Source organism: Pteronotus mesoamericanus, unplaced genomic scaffold (genome assembly GCF_021234165.1).
Source record: "Pteronotus mesoamericanus isolate MK-2021 breed Mesoamerican mustached bat unplaced genomic scaffold, CSHL_Meso_final contig_186, whole genome shotgun sequence".
In the NCBI taxonomy this organism is placed as follows: domain Eukaryota; kingdom Metazoa; phylum Chordata; class Mammalia; order Chiroptera; family Mormoopidae; genus Pteronotus; species Pteronotus mesoamericanus.
This window is the reverse complement of record NW_026555081.1, coordinates 271,095-284,904: the sequence shown is the minus strand read 5'-3', so window position 1 is coordinate 284,904 and position 13,810 is coordinate 271,095. Positions and strand designations below refer to the sequence as shown.

Genomic DNA, 13,810 nt, shown 5'->3' with positions numbered 1-13,810 from the left:
CGGCAGACTTGCCTTCTTTAGGTGGTCACCAGCAGTTCTGGGGTGATATTTTACTCCTTTAAAATGCCCAGAGAGAAGAGAGTGTTTTTTCCCAAGGATTATAGGACTTGAGTTACATCGCTAAACTAGTCACTGACATTGAGAGGCCTGGGCTAAAGCCCCACTTCTGCCAGTAGGGGTGGCTTGACTTGAACCTTGTGGACTGGGAAGGGGAGAAGGTTGCTTTCCAGGGGAAAGTCAGAGGCTGTCACTAGAAGGGCAGCTAATGCCAGGCAGACAAAAACAGGTGAGAACCAAGCAGCTCCCCAAGGCTAGGATGGTGGTCCGTGTGTAGAGGAGGGGACCCGGACTCAGAGAGCAAGGCCACACAGCTAGTCTGTAGTCAGTCCCTGATTTGAACCCCAGTAAATGTTAAACCCAGGATTTAAACCCAAGTTTTTCTGACCCAAAGATCATGCTCTGTCTGAAAGGTGACTTGGGTGGGGATGCGGGAGCCCCAGGAGAGAAAGGACTAGAGCCGGTGCAGGGCCAGGCAGGCTGGGTGGGTTTCTGTGGGCAGGAGGGTTGAGGCAGGAGCTAGGAGTCTGGGCTGAGGCTTAGGAGAGCCAGGGGTGGTTGTCTGGCTAGGGGAGCCTTGAAGGTGGGACGGGGTTTGGGGGTCCCATGCCCTTGGGGTCTGTATTCTTCTAGGCCGAGCAGCGCCTCCCAGTGGTCGGTACTCACATGTGGCAGCTGTGCTGGGTGGCAGTGTCCTGTTGGTGGCTGGTGGGTACAGTGGCCGGCCCCGTGGGGATTTGATGGCCTACAAGGTGCCCCCCTTTGTGTTCCAGACACCTGCCCTGGATGTGAGTATTCAAGTGATAGGGAGAGGGTGGCTGGGGAGAAGGTAGCATGGTTCCCACAGATGAGGGAGAAAGTTGGGGGTCTTTGGAATAAACAGTGGGAATCCCTAGGGCCACGAGAGGAGAGATGTTGGTTCCCAGGTTCAGGAGAGGAGGAATGGAGGTCCCTGGGGCTGAGGGCAGAGGAGCAGTGGTCCCCAGCACTGGAAGAGGGTTAGACAAGAGTCCTTGGGGTGCTGAGCAGTTGGGGTTCCCTGGGATGATCAGTGGGAATATGGGAAGCAGGCCCCTGTCTGAGGAGCCCCCTCACCCACCCCCATCTCTCTACAGTACGACTTGGACTATTGTTCCATGTACACGGACCACAGTGTCTGCTCTCGAGACCCTGGATGCAGTTGGTGTCAGGGGGCCTGCCAAGCTGCACTGCCTCCTGGTCCCCCCTCGGGGGCTGTGAGTGACTGTCCTGACACTGCCCACTAGCACAGAGACCAGCCCTCAGTGTCTCCCTCTGCTGAAACCAAGTGCAGAGGGACTCCCCCGCACACCGGGGAGACTTATTTTCATACCTAAGATCAGCATCCCTGATTCCTGATTGCTGACCCCCTGAACTTTGACCCTCTCCCAGAGCCTTTTCAACTCTCCTGTACCCACGTCCCCAGGCCCCATCCTTTTGATCTTTCCTCATTCAAATTGGCTTTCAATTCTCTTCTCCAACTTCCTGGCCCCTTCTACCCCTAAACCCGAGAATTCACAGTCCTTTCCAGATCCCTTAAACCCCAGTGAACATTGACCCCCGTTCCCTTCCTTCCCTGCAGTGTCCGGCTGCCAGCTGCCTGGGCCTGGGGCGCCTCCTGGGCGACTGTCAGGCCTGCCTGGCCTTCAGCAGCCCTGAGGCTCCTCCCGGGGGGCCTGGCGCCCTGGGCTGGTGCGTGCACAACGAGAGCTGCCTCCCTCGGCCCGGTGAGTGACCAGCGGCAGTGTATGGGAGGGGCAGTGCTGCACCCCACACTGACCCTACCCCCCACCCTCCTGTCCTCACAGAGCAGGCCCGCTGCCGAGGAGAGCAGATCTCGGGCACCGTGGGCTGGTGGGGGCCCACACCTGTCTTTGTTACATCCCTGGAGGCCTGTGTCACCCAGAGCTTCCTGCCTGGCCTACATCTCCTCACCTTCCAGCAGCCGCCCAATGCCTCCCAGCCTGACAAGGTGGGGAACAGGGGGTGGGACAGTGTGCAGGGTTGACGGGCTAGTTGTAGGGTTTTCATTTTCCAAATGGATCTTTATCACTCTTGTGTTTACCTTGTAGGTCTTTACACTCAAGGGTCCGATTTTCCTTACTGAGTTGAAAACATTTTTAAAAATTATGATGAAGTACACATAACATAAAATTTACCATGAGTGACATTTAGAACATTCACAATATTGTGCAACTCTCACCACTATCTAGGTTCAGAACATTTTTGTCACCCTAAAAGATACCATTAAGTAAGCACTCCAGTCCCCTCCCCCCGGCCCCTGGTAACCACTGATCAGTTTTCTGTCTCCGGATTTGCTAACTGTAGATATGTCATATAAAGGGAATCATACAATATGTGGCCTTTTGTGACTGGCTTCTTTGATTGAGCATAATGGTTCTCAGGCTCATCCGTGCTGTGTGCGTCAGAACTTCATTCCTTTTTAGGGCCAAATAATCTTCCATTGCATGGCTATGCCATATCCATTCATCAGCTGGTTAACATTTGGGCTGTTTTCACCTTTTTGTTATAGTGAGTAGTGCTGCTATGAACATTCATGCCCAAGTTTTTGTCTAAACACCTATTTTCAATACTAAGGTATGTATCTAGGAGCAGAATTGTTAGATCACATGGTAATTCTGTGTTTAACATATTGAAGAACTACCAAACTTTGTTATGTTTTCTTACAGAAACTCCTTATTGATTTTGAAACAGGGAATGTAGTCCCATGGTTTAAAAATCACAGTGATGGGGAAAGTTGTTGAGTGAAAAGTCTCTCCCATCTACCCCACTCCCCACCTCCTTAGTGTGAGAGGTTGGCCCCCATAACCCCCAACTCGAGACCACCCTACTTCCCCCCAGATCTCTTTGGATTTCTTTTGTGTTCTTCCAGAGTCTACTTATTCCAATACAAGTAAATGTGCCTTTTAATCATTTTTCTTTCTTGCACAAAAAGTAATACACTATCCATACTATACTACCACTTCCTTTTTATCTTAACGCACCCCGGCAGTCTTCCCATTAGAACCTTAGGAAATATGCCACAGTACTGTCAATTTATTTAAACAGTCTCCCACGGTGAACACTCGGGTTATTCCATTCATTTGCAGTTGCAAAAACACATACAAGCAATAAATCATGTCATTTGTCCATCACTTTGAATGTTGTATCTGGAATCTCTTTTTAAAAAACAAACAAACAACTTATGTACTTGGTTGATATGTGTAACAGAGAATATGATACATAGGGTGAGGTCAAGAAGGGTTCTGGGCACAGGAGCGTCTGTCCCCATGGAGTGGGGTTGCGACGCCCTTCTGGTTACATGGATGTGGTCACTAACCTGGAAGTTTCCCAAACTCCATAGCTGCGTGATATTATTTCACTTTTTTGATCTGGACTCCTGAGGGCCTAGGTAGAAAGGTGGGCTGTTTGAGAAGAGGATCCTGGGGTTTCATGAGAGGTGGGGATGAGCAGGGCTGGGACCCTGCTGTTTGCTCTCTGAGTTGGCATCCTGACTCTTCTCCCAGAGTGACTCCAGGTGAAGAGCCTACCCTCCCCCTGGCCTCAGTCTTTCATTCCGTAAAATAGAGAAGGAGTTTGAATTGCCTGGTCTTTTCTAGCTCCGATGTGGTCCAGGGGGTGTGGGGACTGTAGGCCATGTAGAGGGGCACTCATGCACACCCCGTCCCTGGCTTGCACAGGTCTTGATTGTCCGCAGCACAACCATCACCCTGACACCCAGCCCAGAGACCGACGTATCCCTGGTCTACCGTGGCTTCATCCACCCACTGCTTCCAGGAGGGCCCGGGGGGCCAGGTGCCGAGGATGTGGCCGTGTGGGCCCGGGCCCAGCGCTTACACGTCCTGGCCCGGATGGCCCGTGGCCCTGACACAGAGAACATGGTGAGGGTTCCCGGGGCCCTCACAGGGCTGTTGACAGTCCATACAGGGGCGGGGATGTGTGGTGCAGGGAGGACCGCGGCGAAGTCAGAGCCAGGAGACACATCCTTAGTGGAGAAAGGGCCCTGGGGTATACTGTGGACACACCTTGGGGCGGGATTTTGAAGAAGGCGGGTAAGGTCTGTCTTAGCAAGTCAGATTGCCCTGAGGAAGAGGAGGGCCACTGGTGGCTTTGGGGGTAGTTGGAGGTTCTCGGAGTCTCAAGAACCCTGCAGTGCCCCTCATCTTCCCAGGAGGAGGAGGCTGCCAGGTGGGTTTGAAGTTCTCAGAGGCTTCAGGGGTCTGGGGCTGTGGAAAGTTCTGAGGCCCCTGTCTGTCCTCACCCCTACCCTAGGAGGAGGTGGGGCGCTGGGTGGCTCAGCAGGAGAAAGAGACAAGGCGGCTACAGCGCCCAGGGTCTGCTCGTCTCTTCCCGCTGCCTGGCCGGGGCCACAAGTACGCAGTAGAGATCCGGGGCCAGCTCAACGGCTCTGCAGGCCCTGGGCACAGCGAGCTCACGCTGCTGTGGGACCGGACTGGCGTGCCTGGTGGCAGTGTGAGTACTCAGGCCCAGGCCTCAGATCCCCTGGGATTTCTGAACCCCTGGCCACAAACCTTGGCTTCTGAACTCTGGACTCAACCTTGCACCTTCCAGACCCCACTCTCTGACTCTCAGACTCTGACCTGATCTGATACTCCAACCCCTGCCCACCTCTCTACCCTCTCCAGCCCTGACCTCACTGTTCCTGACTTCTGTCCTCTTTACTTGACCTCTGATCTCTAGATTGTCTCAAACCCTGATCCCCTTTTTGTCTGCTGATGGCCTAAATCCTGACCTTGTAGGTGCCTAAGTTCTCAACCTTGTATCTAAACACTTAAGCCTTTAGCTCCAAACTCTGACCCCTACCCCAAGACTCCTGAGCCTGAAGTTGGAGTGTGGACCCCTGACCTCCTCCCCCACCCTCCCTCAGGAGATCTCCTTCTTCTTCCTGGAACCCTACCGCTCAGCGGCCTGCGCCTCCTACTCCTCTTGCCTGGGCTGCCTGGCGGACCAGGGCTGCGGCTGGTGCCTGACCAGCGCCACGTGCCACCTGCGCCAGAGTGGGGCCCACTGCGGGGACAGTGGGGCTGGTGGGTCCCTGCTGGTGCTGGTGCCTGCGCTCTGCCCACTCTGTGAGGAGCATCGCGACTGCCACGCCTGCACCCAGGTGCCTGCCAGGCCACAGGGGGGCAGCTTCAAGCCAAAGCAGGGGACTAGGGAAGGGGAAGAGCCCCCCAGGGCTGACGTGGGCAGACAAGGGGCCCCCTGGGTGGCAGTAGGGGGAGATAGCTGGGGCTGTCGTCTTTGATCTCCTGCCAAGAGCCTGGTGGGGAGCAGAGGAGAGGGCTGGGGAGGGCTTTTGGCAGTCAGGACTTTCCCTGTCACAGGGGCCAGAAAACACAACTTGGTGCCTCTTCACCAGAGGGGCGCTTAGCGGCTCAGGCTGCGGAGTCCAAGAGTAGGTCTTCAGGCCTGCCACCTCCAGCAGTTCCCACCGTGTCCCCCTGGAGGGTAATTGCCGGGGAGTGGCGGGAGAGCCACGGGGCTCCAGGCTTGCGTTCCCCTGCTCAGCCAAGTGGAAAGAAAGCACCTTTCTCTTCCGACCCCACTCACCCTCTAGGTCAACAGGCGTCCCAGGGGTGCATTTTACTTGTTCTGGTTGGGCCTCCTGCCCGCTCTAGGACCAGTCAGTGAAGCCAGGATTGAATCAGCCCCACCTCCACCATTCAAAGGGGTGCTAATGCCTGAAAAGGGAGTGGGTGCTGGGCAGGCAGAAGCCAGGGATGTTGTTGGCTGAAAGGGAAAGTCTTGAGAGGCAGGCAGTTGGGGAGCGAGGGGGGCTTGGCAGGGTGCTCTGAGGGGTAGGGCAAGTGAGAGAGGCAGGGCAATGGGAGGCCAAGGGAGAGGACTAAGCTGGGCTCTTCTCCGTGCCCCCAGGACCCTTTCTGTGAATGGCATCAGAGCACCAACCGCAAAGGGGATGCAGCGTGCAGCCGGCGGGGCCGGGGTCGGGGTGCCCTGAAGAGCCCGGAGGAGTGTCCCCCGCTTTGTAGCCAGTGAGCCCCTCTGGCCGAGGGAGCAGGTGTGGGAGGGGTGTGCGTAGACCAGCCATGGCGTGACCCTGTCCCTACTCCTCACTCCCAGGCGCCTGACCTGTGACGACTGCCTTGCCAACTCAAGCCAGTGTGCCTGGTGCCAGTCCACCCACACCTGCTTTCTGTTTGCTGCCTACCTGGCCCGGTACCCTTATGGGGGCTGCCGAGGCTGGGATGACAGGTGCGGTCAGGGTGGCGTCTGGGTAGCCGGGCTCACAGGGGAAGGTGGGGACAGGTGGAGGGGCTGGGCTCTGACAGCCCACCCCTGTCGCCCTGCAGCGTGCACTCAGAGCCGCGGTGCCGGAGCTGTGACCGCTTCCTGACCTGCCACGAGTGTCTGCAGAGCCATGAGTGTGGCTGGTGCGGCAATGAGGACAACCCCACGCTGGGACGGTGAGGCTGGACGGCAGGGCGGGCGGGGTAGCTCCCCGTGGCCCTAACTCTAACGGCTCTCCCGTGTCTCTGCCGCTCCCCCTTTTCCTTGCCGTCGTCTCTGTGTTGTCCCCTTCCCCCTTTCCCTTAGTTTCTCTCTTGTCTCCTATCTCCTCTTTCCCTGTTCCTGTGACTTGTTTTCTTTCATCCTTCCTTCTGTTTCTTTATTCTTGACTTTCTGTTTCTGTGTCTCCTTCTCTCTCCCTTTCACTGTGTCCCTGTTTCTGTCTCTCTTCTGTCTTTCAAAATCGTTTTTGTCTAACTTCTCTTGGTTTCTCTCAATCCCTTCCATTTCTCCTCCTGTTTCTCTCTCCATATTCATATTTCTGTCTCTCTCTCTGATTGGCCTTCTCTCTCCCTGTCACTGTTTCTGTCTCTTGTTTCTTTATCATCTCGCCCCCGTCCACTACCTTCTTCAATCTCCCCCCTGCCAGGTGCCTCCAGGGGGACTTCTCAGGGCCCCTGGGTGGGGGCAACTGCTCTCTGTGGGTAGGGGAGGGCCTGGGGCTGTCCGTGGCCCTCCCTGCCCGCTGGGCGTATGCCCGCTGTCCAGATGTGGATGAGTGTCGCCTGGGCCTGGCACGGTGCCACCTGCGGGCCACCTGCTTGAACACACCCCTCAGCTACGAATGTCACTGCCAGCGGGGCTACCAGGGAGATGGCATCACATACTGCAACCGCACGTGAGTGGGACGTGGGTTTCCATGGAGATGTTGCCCCAGGGCTGGGAGGTGTGGAGATGGAGGGAGGAAGTGATCATGCTGCTGGAATCCCTCCTGGGGTGGAACCAGCATCCCCCGTGAGCCTCAGGATTTTACCTTGCAGATTAGGTCCTCCTTACACTGACAGGGTCCCCAGCGCAACACTAGTTACTGTGGAGACGGGTCAGCCGTGGACTGTGGCCATAGTCTTCAGAGTTGCCATGGAGATGGAGGAGGACCAAGTTGAAAGGAGTTTTCATAGAGAACAGATCACTAGTGGTGATGTGTGGTTACTATAGAGACAGGAGTTACCACGTGTGACGGGGTTACCTTGGAGACAGGGCCACCCATGTAGTCTAGGACTGGTAGGCAGTAGCTTGTGATGGTGTTGTCATGGAAATGATGGAGTAGAGTGGGGTGACAGGGATGCCTTGGGGAGTCCGGGCCTGCCCAGCCCTTCCCCCACCCCTGCCGCGGCCCCTCAGGTGCCTGGAGGACTGCGGCCACGGTGTGTGCAGCGGCCCCCCAGACTTCACCTGCGTCTGTGACCTGGGCTGGACGTCCGACCTACCCCCGCCCACACCTGCTCCAGGACCCCCTGCTCCCCGCTGCTCCCGAGACTGTGGCTGCAACTTCCACAGCCACTGCCGCAAACGGGGACCTGGCTTCTGCGATGAGTGCCAGGGTGAGCAGTCCTCTTCCCAGACGCCCCTGGGCTGGTCTCAAGGGCGCCGCCTCAGGGTTTCAGTTTCCTTTTCTCTGCATGGGCTTCAGTGCCCCCTCGCCCAGCTCTGGGTCCCCCTGCCCTATTGCCTGTTTCTGACCCCACACAGGCTTCAGTGGCACCTATCTCATTGGTGGGGCCTCAGTCCCCCATCTTGGGCCTTGCTAGTCTCCCAAGTCGGCCCTGGTTACCCTCCTTTGAAGCAGCCAGGTGAGGTTGGGGATCAGCTGAGCCAGGGGACAGGTCCCTTCCCGCGCCCGTCCCTGACTCTGCATCCTCCCGCCTGCTGGGCCTTCCACAGACTGGACCTGGGGGGAGCACTGTGAACGGTGCCGGCCCGGCAGCTTTGGCAACGCCACGGGCTCGGGCGGCTGCCGACCCTGCCAGTGCAATGAGCATGGGGACCCACGCCGCGGCCACTGTGACAACCTCAGCGGGCTCTGCTTCTGCCAGGACCACACTGAGGGTGCCCACTGCCAGCTCTGCTCCCCTGGCTACTATGGGGACCCCCGGTGAGCCAGGGGCCAGACAGGTGGGATAGGGGGTTGGGGACCATATGGGATGGAGTAGGACTGGTCTAACCCTGACTTTTCTCTGTCTCCCAGGGCTGGTGGCTCCTGCTTCCGGGAGTGTGGGGGTCGCGCCCTCCTCACCAATGTGTCCTCAGTGGCACTGGGCTCACGCCGGGTTGGGGGACTGCTGCCTCCCGGTGGTGGGGCAGCGAGAGCCGGGCCAGGCCTGTCATATTGTGTGTGGGTTGTTTCGGCCACCGAGGTGCTGCAGCCCTGTGCTCCTGGGACGCAGTGTCCCCCACTCACCCTTACCTTCTCCCCCGACAGCAGCACACCCTGCACGGTGAGCTCCGAGGGCACTAGGGTCCAGACCCAGGTCTCCTCACCCAATTTTAGTCCTTAGACCATGACCCCAACGTTCCCATTTATTTTTTTTTAATCCTCCAAACCCCGAACTCTATTCCTTCGCCCCCCCAGCCCTTCATTTCTAAGACTACAGACCTTCCCACTTCCCAGGTCACCTGGCCTACTATTTCCTGGACTCCAAGTCTCTAGTCCCCAGATCCTCAAACTCCCTTTCCTCAGTCCAGGCATGGTAGATATTTATACCGTGTGCGCCAACTCTGACCAACTGGTAGTGGCTTCCAGGAGCTGTGTATTGAGAAAGAGGCTCCTGGTGAGAGTACCTGATTGATTAGCCATGTCTGCTATCAACACAGGAGGGGGAATGGTGGCCTCTAGGCCACCGTTTAACAGTCTGCCCAGGATGTTCCGTCAGCCCATTTCCCTCTGGAGCTCCTCCTCTCAGCCCCCAGGCGCCCCTTTTTGTTGTCCTCATCATCCCCTGATCCTCAGCTCTTCACTCCTCCAGCTGAGCTATGTGCTGGCCTTCGATGGCTTCCCTCGCTTCCTGGACACCGGTGTTGTGCAGTCGGACCGCAGCCTCATTGCCGCCTTCTGCGGCCAGCGGCGGGACAGGCCCCTCACGGTGCAGGCCTTGTCTGGTATGGGAACTGGGGGTGTGGGACCTCTGTCCTGGGCTTTGTGTCCCTTGCTCCCCTGTGTCTTGCTGAACCACCATGGGCTTAAGACCCAGCCCAACTCTGCCACCGACTTGCTGGGTGAGGCGACCCCTTGCCACCTCTGGGTCTCGGTTTCTTCAGCTGGGTATTATAGAGTATTACTGGGCTGCCTCCGAAGAGAAGGGCTAAGTGGGGCATGTCTTTGGGGTCCACAGAAGTGCTGGTGTGAGGGCCCCTGAGGGTCTCCTCAGCCCAGGATTCTCTGCCATGCCTGATTCTGTCCTCAGGGTGTCTGGCCGACTCTCATGATCGGGGATGCTGCTGGCATCTTGGGGGTGCAGGCCGGAGGTGCCGCTCTACATCCTGCAGTGCAAGGCACAGCCCCATGACCAGGACTCACAGCAGGGCTGAGGGGAAACTCAGCTTGTGTTGACGGAGTTGCACTAGAAATACTTTGTTCCCCAGGCAGTTAAAGGGCCCAACTTTGGAAATTCTTCTTTTTGTACTGTAAATCAGTGGCTCCACGGCTGGGGGAGAAAGGCGGAGTTGTAGTTTGTAACCTCAGACCCCTTGCAGTGAGCATAGAACTGAAGGGCCTTCATTCCCTTTCACTCGCCAAGGGCTTACTGAGCACCTGCAGGGAGCCAGGCCTGCGCTAGATGCCAGGGGTTCAGCACAGGCACCGCCTTCGTGGCCTCAGCGTGTGTGTGTGTGTGTGTGTGTGTCTCGTAGAACAAAGTGTACTCAGAATAGTGAGGGATAAAAGGAAATGGAAGAGAGTGCTTGGCCTGTCTGCGTAGTCCCCAAGGGCTTCTGTGGAGGTGAAGTTTCACTGGAAGCCTGAAGGGGGCAGTGCAGGCAAGGGGGGACCTCCTCCAGGCGGAGGGTACGCAGGTGTCCATGCCCTGTGAAGCATGAAGCGGGCCTGGCACTGGAGCCAGAGAGCCTGAGAGGGGGAGGTGATGAGGTCAGAAAGCTTGCAAGGCCTTTTCTTTGTTTTTCACGTAATTCTACTGAGACATTTTTTTACATATCATTAATTCCTGTCTTCCTCTACCCTCCTGTCCCGGAACTCTTTCTGAGGAGACTTGATTTAACAGGAGAACAGCAACAAGTTGTGGAAGGTTTGGAGCTTGTGAATGACAGGATCAGATTCATGTTTTTGAAGGATCACATGGGATGCTGTGAAGGGCAGAGTGTATGGGAGGCAGGAAGACCAGCGGGGGAGGGCCAGGCTAGACTACTGAGGAGGTAGCAAGCCGTGGGTGAACAGGAGAGAAATTGAGGCTTTGATTTCTGTACTGAAATTGAGTGCTCAATTTAATTGAGCACTGAGGAAAAAGAAAGACCTATCGGGACCTGATGGGCTGGACGCGGGAGAGGGCGTGCAGTGATTATAGATGATTGGGCGCCTTGCTTCCCTGCCCAGCTATGCTGGTTTTTCTCAGAACCTGGGGATGGAGCAGTGCCTGGACCTTGACTTTGCTACATGCTTCTGTTCTGTCTGCCAACAGGGCTGCTCGTGCTGCACTGGGAGGCCAACGGCTCCTCGTCCTGGGGCTTCAATGCTTCAGTGGGCTCTGCCCGCTGTGGGTCAGGGGGCCCTGGGAGCTGCCCTGTTCCCCAGGAGTGTGTGCCCCAGGACGGGGCCGCAGGTGGTGGACTCTGCCGCTGTCCCCAGGGCTGGGCTGGCCCACACTGCCGCATGGCTCTGTGTCCTGAAAACTGCAATGCCCACAGCGGGGCAGGGACCTGTAACCAGGTACAGGTGGGACGGGGTGAGCTAGGGGGGATGGGGGCGGGTGCTCAGGGCTCCTACTGAGCACCCTTCTGCTGTCCCCCAGAGCCTGGGTGTGTGCATCTGTGCTGAGGGCTTTGGGGGCTCCAACTGTGCGACGAAGCTGGACGGTGGGCAGCTGGTCTGGGAGACCCTCATGGACAGCCGCCTTTCAGCTGTGAGTTGTGGTGGCCTAGTGTCTGAGGAGGTGCCCCACAATCTGGATCATTTTCCCTCCTCCACTCCTGGGACCATCCCCCAGACCCCATACTCAGCCTGACACTTTGTCATGACCCTAGCCTGACCCCTCATGTCCCCACCCCCACTGCCACCCTTAGGGCACAGCTAGCCGCTTCCTGCACCGCCTGGGGCATACCATGGTGGAGGGACCTGATGCCACCTTGTGGATGTTTGGGGGCCTGGGCCTTCCCCAGGGGCTTCTGGGAAACCTGTACAGGTGAGGACTACCCTGGGGGAGGTGGGATACTCGAATGAGAGAAGTTCACCTTGGGATGCTGAGACGTTTGTCACACAAGAGTTCCCTCAGAGGTGCAAGAAAAGGACACTTCCAAAGGACTCTGTGACACTTGTCACAGGAGGCTCACCTCAGGGGTGGACACTTACTTCAATGGGTGGTGCCACCCTGGGGGATGGTAAGGTGACTGTGTTAGGAGGGATGCCCTAGAGGATGCTGGGACCCCTGCTGGCGGGATCCGGGTCACTCAGGGGATGCTGGGGCACCGGGATGACTGGACAGTGAGGCTGCTTTTTTGCATCTTGGTCCCAGGTACTCAGTGAGTGAGTGGCGGTGGACCCAGATGCTGGCAGGAGCTGAGGACGGGGGCCCAGGCCCCTCACCCCGCTCCTTCCATGCAGCCGCCTACGTGCCTGCTGGCCGTGGTGCCATGTACCTTCTGGGGGGGCTCACGGCTGGGGGCGTTGCCCGAGACTTCTGGGTCCTCAACCTCACCACCCTGCAGTGGCGGCAGGAGAAGGTGAGCATCTCTCCCTACCCCCAGTCCCTCAGGGTTCTGGCAAAGATGACCGGGGGCCCCGGCGCTTTGTCCCCAGAGGACATGGCTTACTCCCTGGACTCCAGCACACGTCGCAGAATTGAATCTCATTGGCCACCCTGGGTCACATTGTATTCTAGCCGAGGAGATAGGGTGCCCTGGTTGGCCAGGCTGGGATACAGCCGGGGGAGTAGGTAGCCAGCGCTCTGCAGCCAGAGCAAGAGCAGAGAGCCAAGGGCTTCCCAAAGGAACACAGGCTGCTCCTAGCTGAAGAAGTGACAGTGAGAGGCAGAAGTGGCAAGAGGTCTACTTCACGCCTGCTGGTACCAGGGCCGATCAGAGGGCCTGGGGTCTGACTAGCCCCAGGCAGCGCACTGCCCCCTTAGCGGTTCAAGCAGAGTGTGGGAAGTTCTGAGTCTTGCTTCTACCCTCAAGATGACCCCTGACTTCTGGCCTCCTATGATCTATGCCCTCTGTCCCCAGAGCCCTCAGACTGTGGAACTGCCAGCTGTTGCTGGCCACACCCTCACTGCCCGCCGAGGCCTGTCTCTGCTCCTGGTGGGCGGCTACTCCCCTGAGAATGGCTTCAACCAGCAGCTTTTCGAGTACCAGCTGGTGACTGGCACCTGGGTATCCGGCGCTCAGAGCGGGACACCACCCACAGGTGGGGCTAGGGACAGGAGAGCACGGCACCTTTGACCTCCTGGCCATCCAGGGCTTTGTGTAGGCTGTCTATCCATTGTCGTAGTCTGTGGTCACTGCCCCCCCTCAGCTGCGTACCTTGTTATCTCCCTGACTTTCTCTTGACTCCTACCAAGATTCTCAGGGTACCGTGTCGAGAACGAGAAGTTCAGCTTCTCTATGTAACACCCCTCCCCTTGGCTCCACGATAAGCCGCCCTCTTCCTGCCCAGGGCCTCCCTCCCCCAGGACATAGATCGCTGTCCCTCAGATATTCTCCTGCCTTGTTTCTCCTGCATTTTTGGGTCACTGTCCCCAGGACATTCTGGCCACCCCAGTCCACCTCTCCTCCTTCCCAGACTCTCTGATGGTTATCCTTTAACTCAAGGGAGGGGACGGGCAGAGAGGGTCTCCTAAGTCTGTGGCCTCAGGGCCTGGGAAGGTGTTGCGGTCATGAGAAGGGGAACTCAGGAAGCAGGGGGTTGTCTTCCTGATCACCAGGCCTCTCCCAGCCTCTGTCCTCTTCCCTCTACCCCTGTCAGGTCTCTATGGTCATTCTGCTGTGTACCACGAGGCCACCGACTCCCTCTACGTATTTGGGGGATTCCGCTTCCACGTGGAGCTGGCGGCTCCGTCCTCTGAGCTCTACTCCCTGCATTGTCCTGACCGCACCTGGAGCCTCCTGGCCCCTTCTCAGGGGGCGAAGGTCAGGAAAGGAGGTCTAGAGAGATGCATGTAAAGGGTGGGAGGAAGGAGCTTCCCTATTCCAGTGACCCAGGGACTGGCTCAACCCTGGAATC

The 13,810-nt window shown here is 57.5% G+C and overlaps 1 protein-coding gene across 1 annotated transcript in view; it reads left to right on the top strand.

Moving 5' to 3' along the window:
• Positions 1-13,810, top strand: part of MEGF8 (multiple EGF like domains 8) — a 39,736-nt gene that overhangs the window by 10,918 nt on the left and 15,008 nt on the right. Inside the window, exons 9-29 of the mRNA XM_054567645.1 lie at positions 691-845; positions 1,173-1,292; positions 1,658-1,802; positions 1,884-2,047; positions 3,777-3,977; positions 4,369-4,569; positions 4,985-5,221; positions 5,992-6,110; positions 6,199-6,330; positions 6,429-6,542; positions 7,016-7,264; positions 7,768-7,967; positions 8,308-8,518; positions 8,612-8,861; positions 9,390-9,522; positions 11,055-11,302; positions 11,385-11,495; positions 11,656-11,774; positions 12,105-12,312; positions 12,814-12,994; positions 13,553-13,716. Coding sequence (XP_054423620.1) covers positions 691-845; positions 1,173-1,292; positions 1,658-1,802; positions 1,884-2,047; positions 3,777-3,977; positions 4,369-4,569; positions 4,985-5,221; positions 5,992-6,110; positions 6,199-6,330; positions 6,429-6,542; positions 7,016-7,264; positions 7,768-7,967; positions 8,308-8,518; positions 8,612-8,861; positions 9,390-9,522; positions 11,055-11,302; positions 11,385-11,495; positions 11,656-11,774; positions 12,105-12,312; positions 12,814-12,994; positions 13,553-13,716 — 3,662 coding nt within the window. The remainder of the gene's footprint in view (positions 1-690; positions 846-1,172; positions 1,293-1,657; positions 1,803-1,883; positions 2,048-3,776; positions 3,978-4,368; positions 4,570-4,984; positions 5,222-5,991; positions 6,111-6,198; positions 6,331-6,428; positions 6,543-7,015; positions 7,265-7,767; positions 7,968-8,307; positions 8,519-8,611; positions 8,862-9,389; positions 9,523-11,054; positions 11,303-11,384; positions 11,496-11,655; positions 11,775-12,104; positions 12,313-12,813; positions 12,995-13,552; positions 13,717-13,810) is intronic.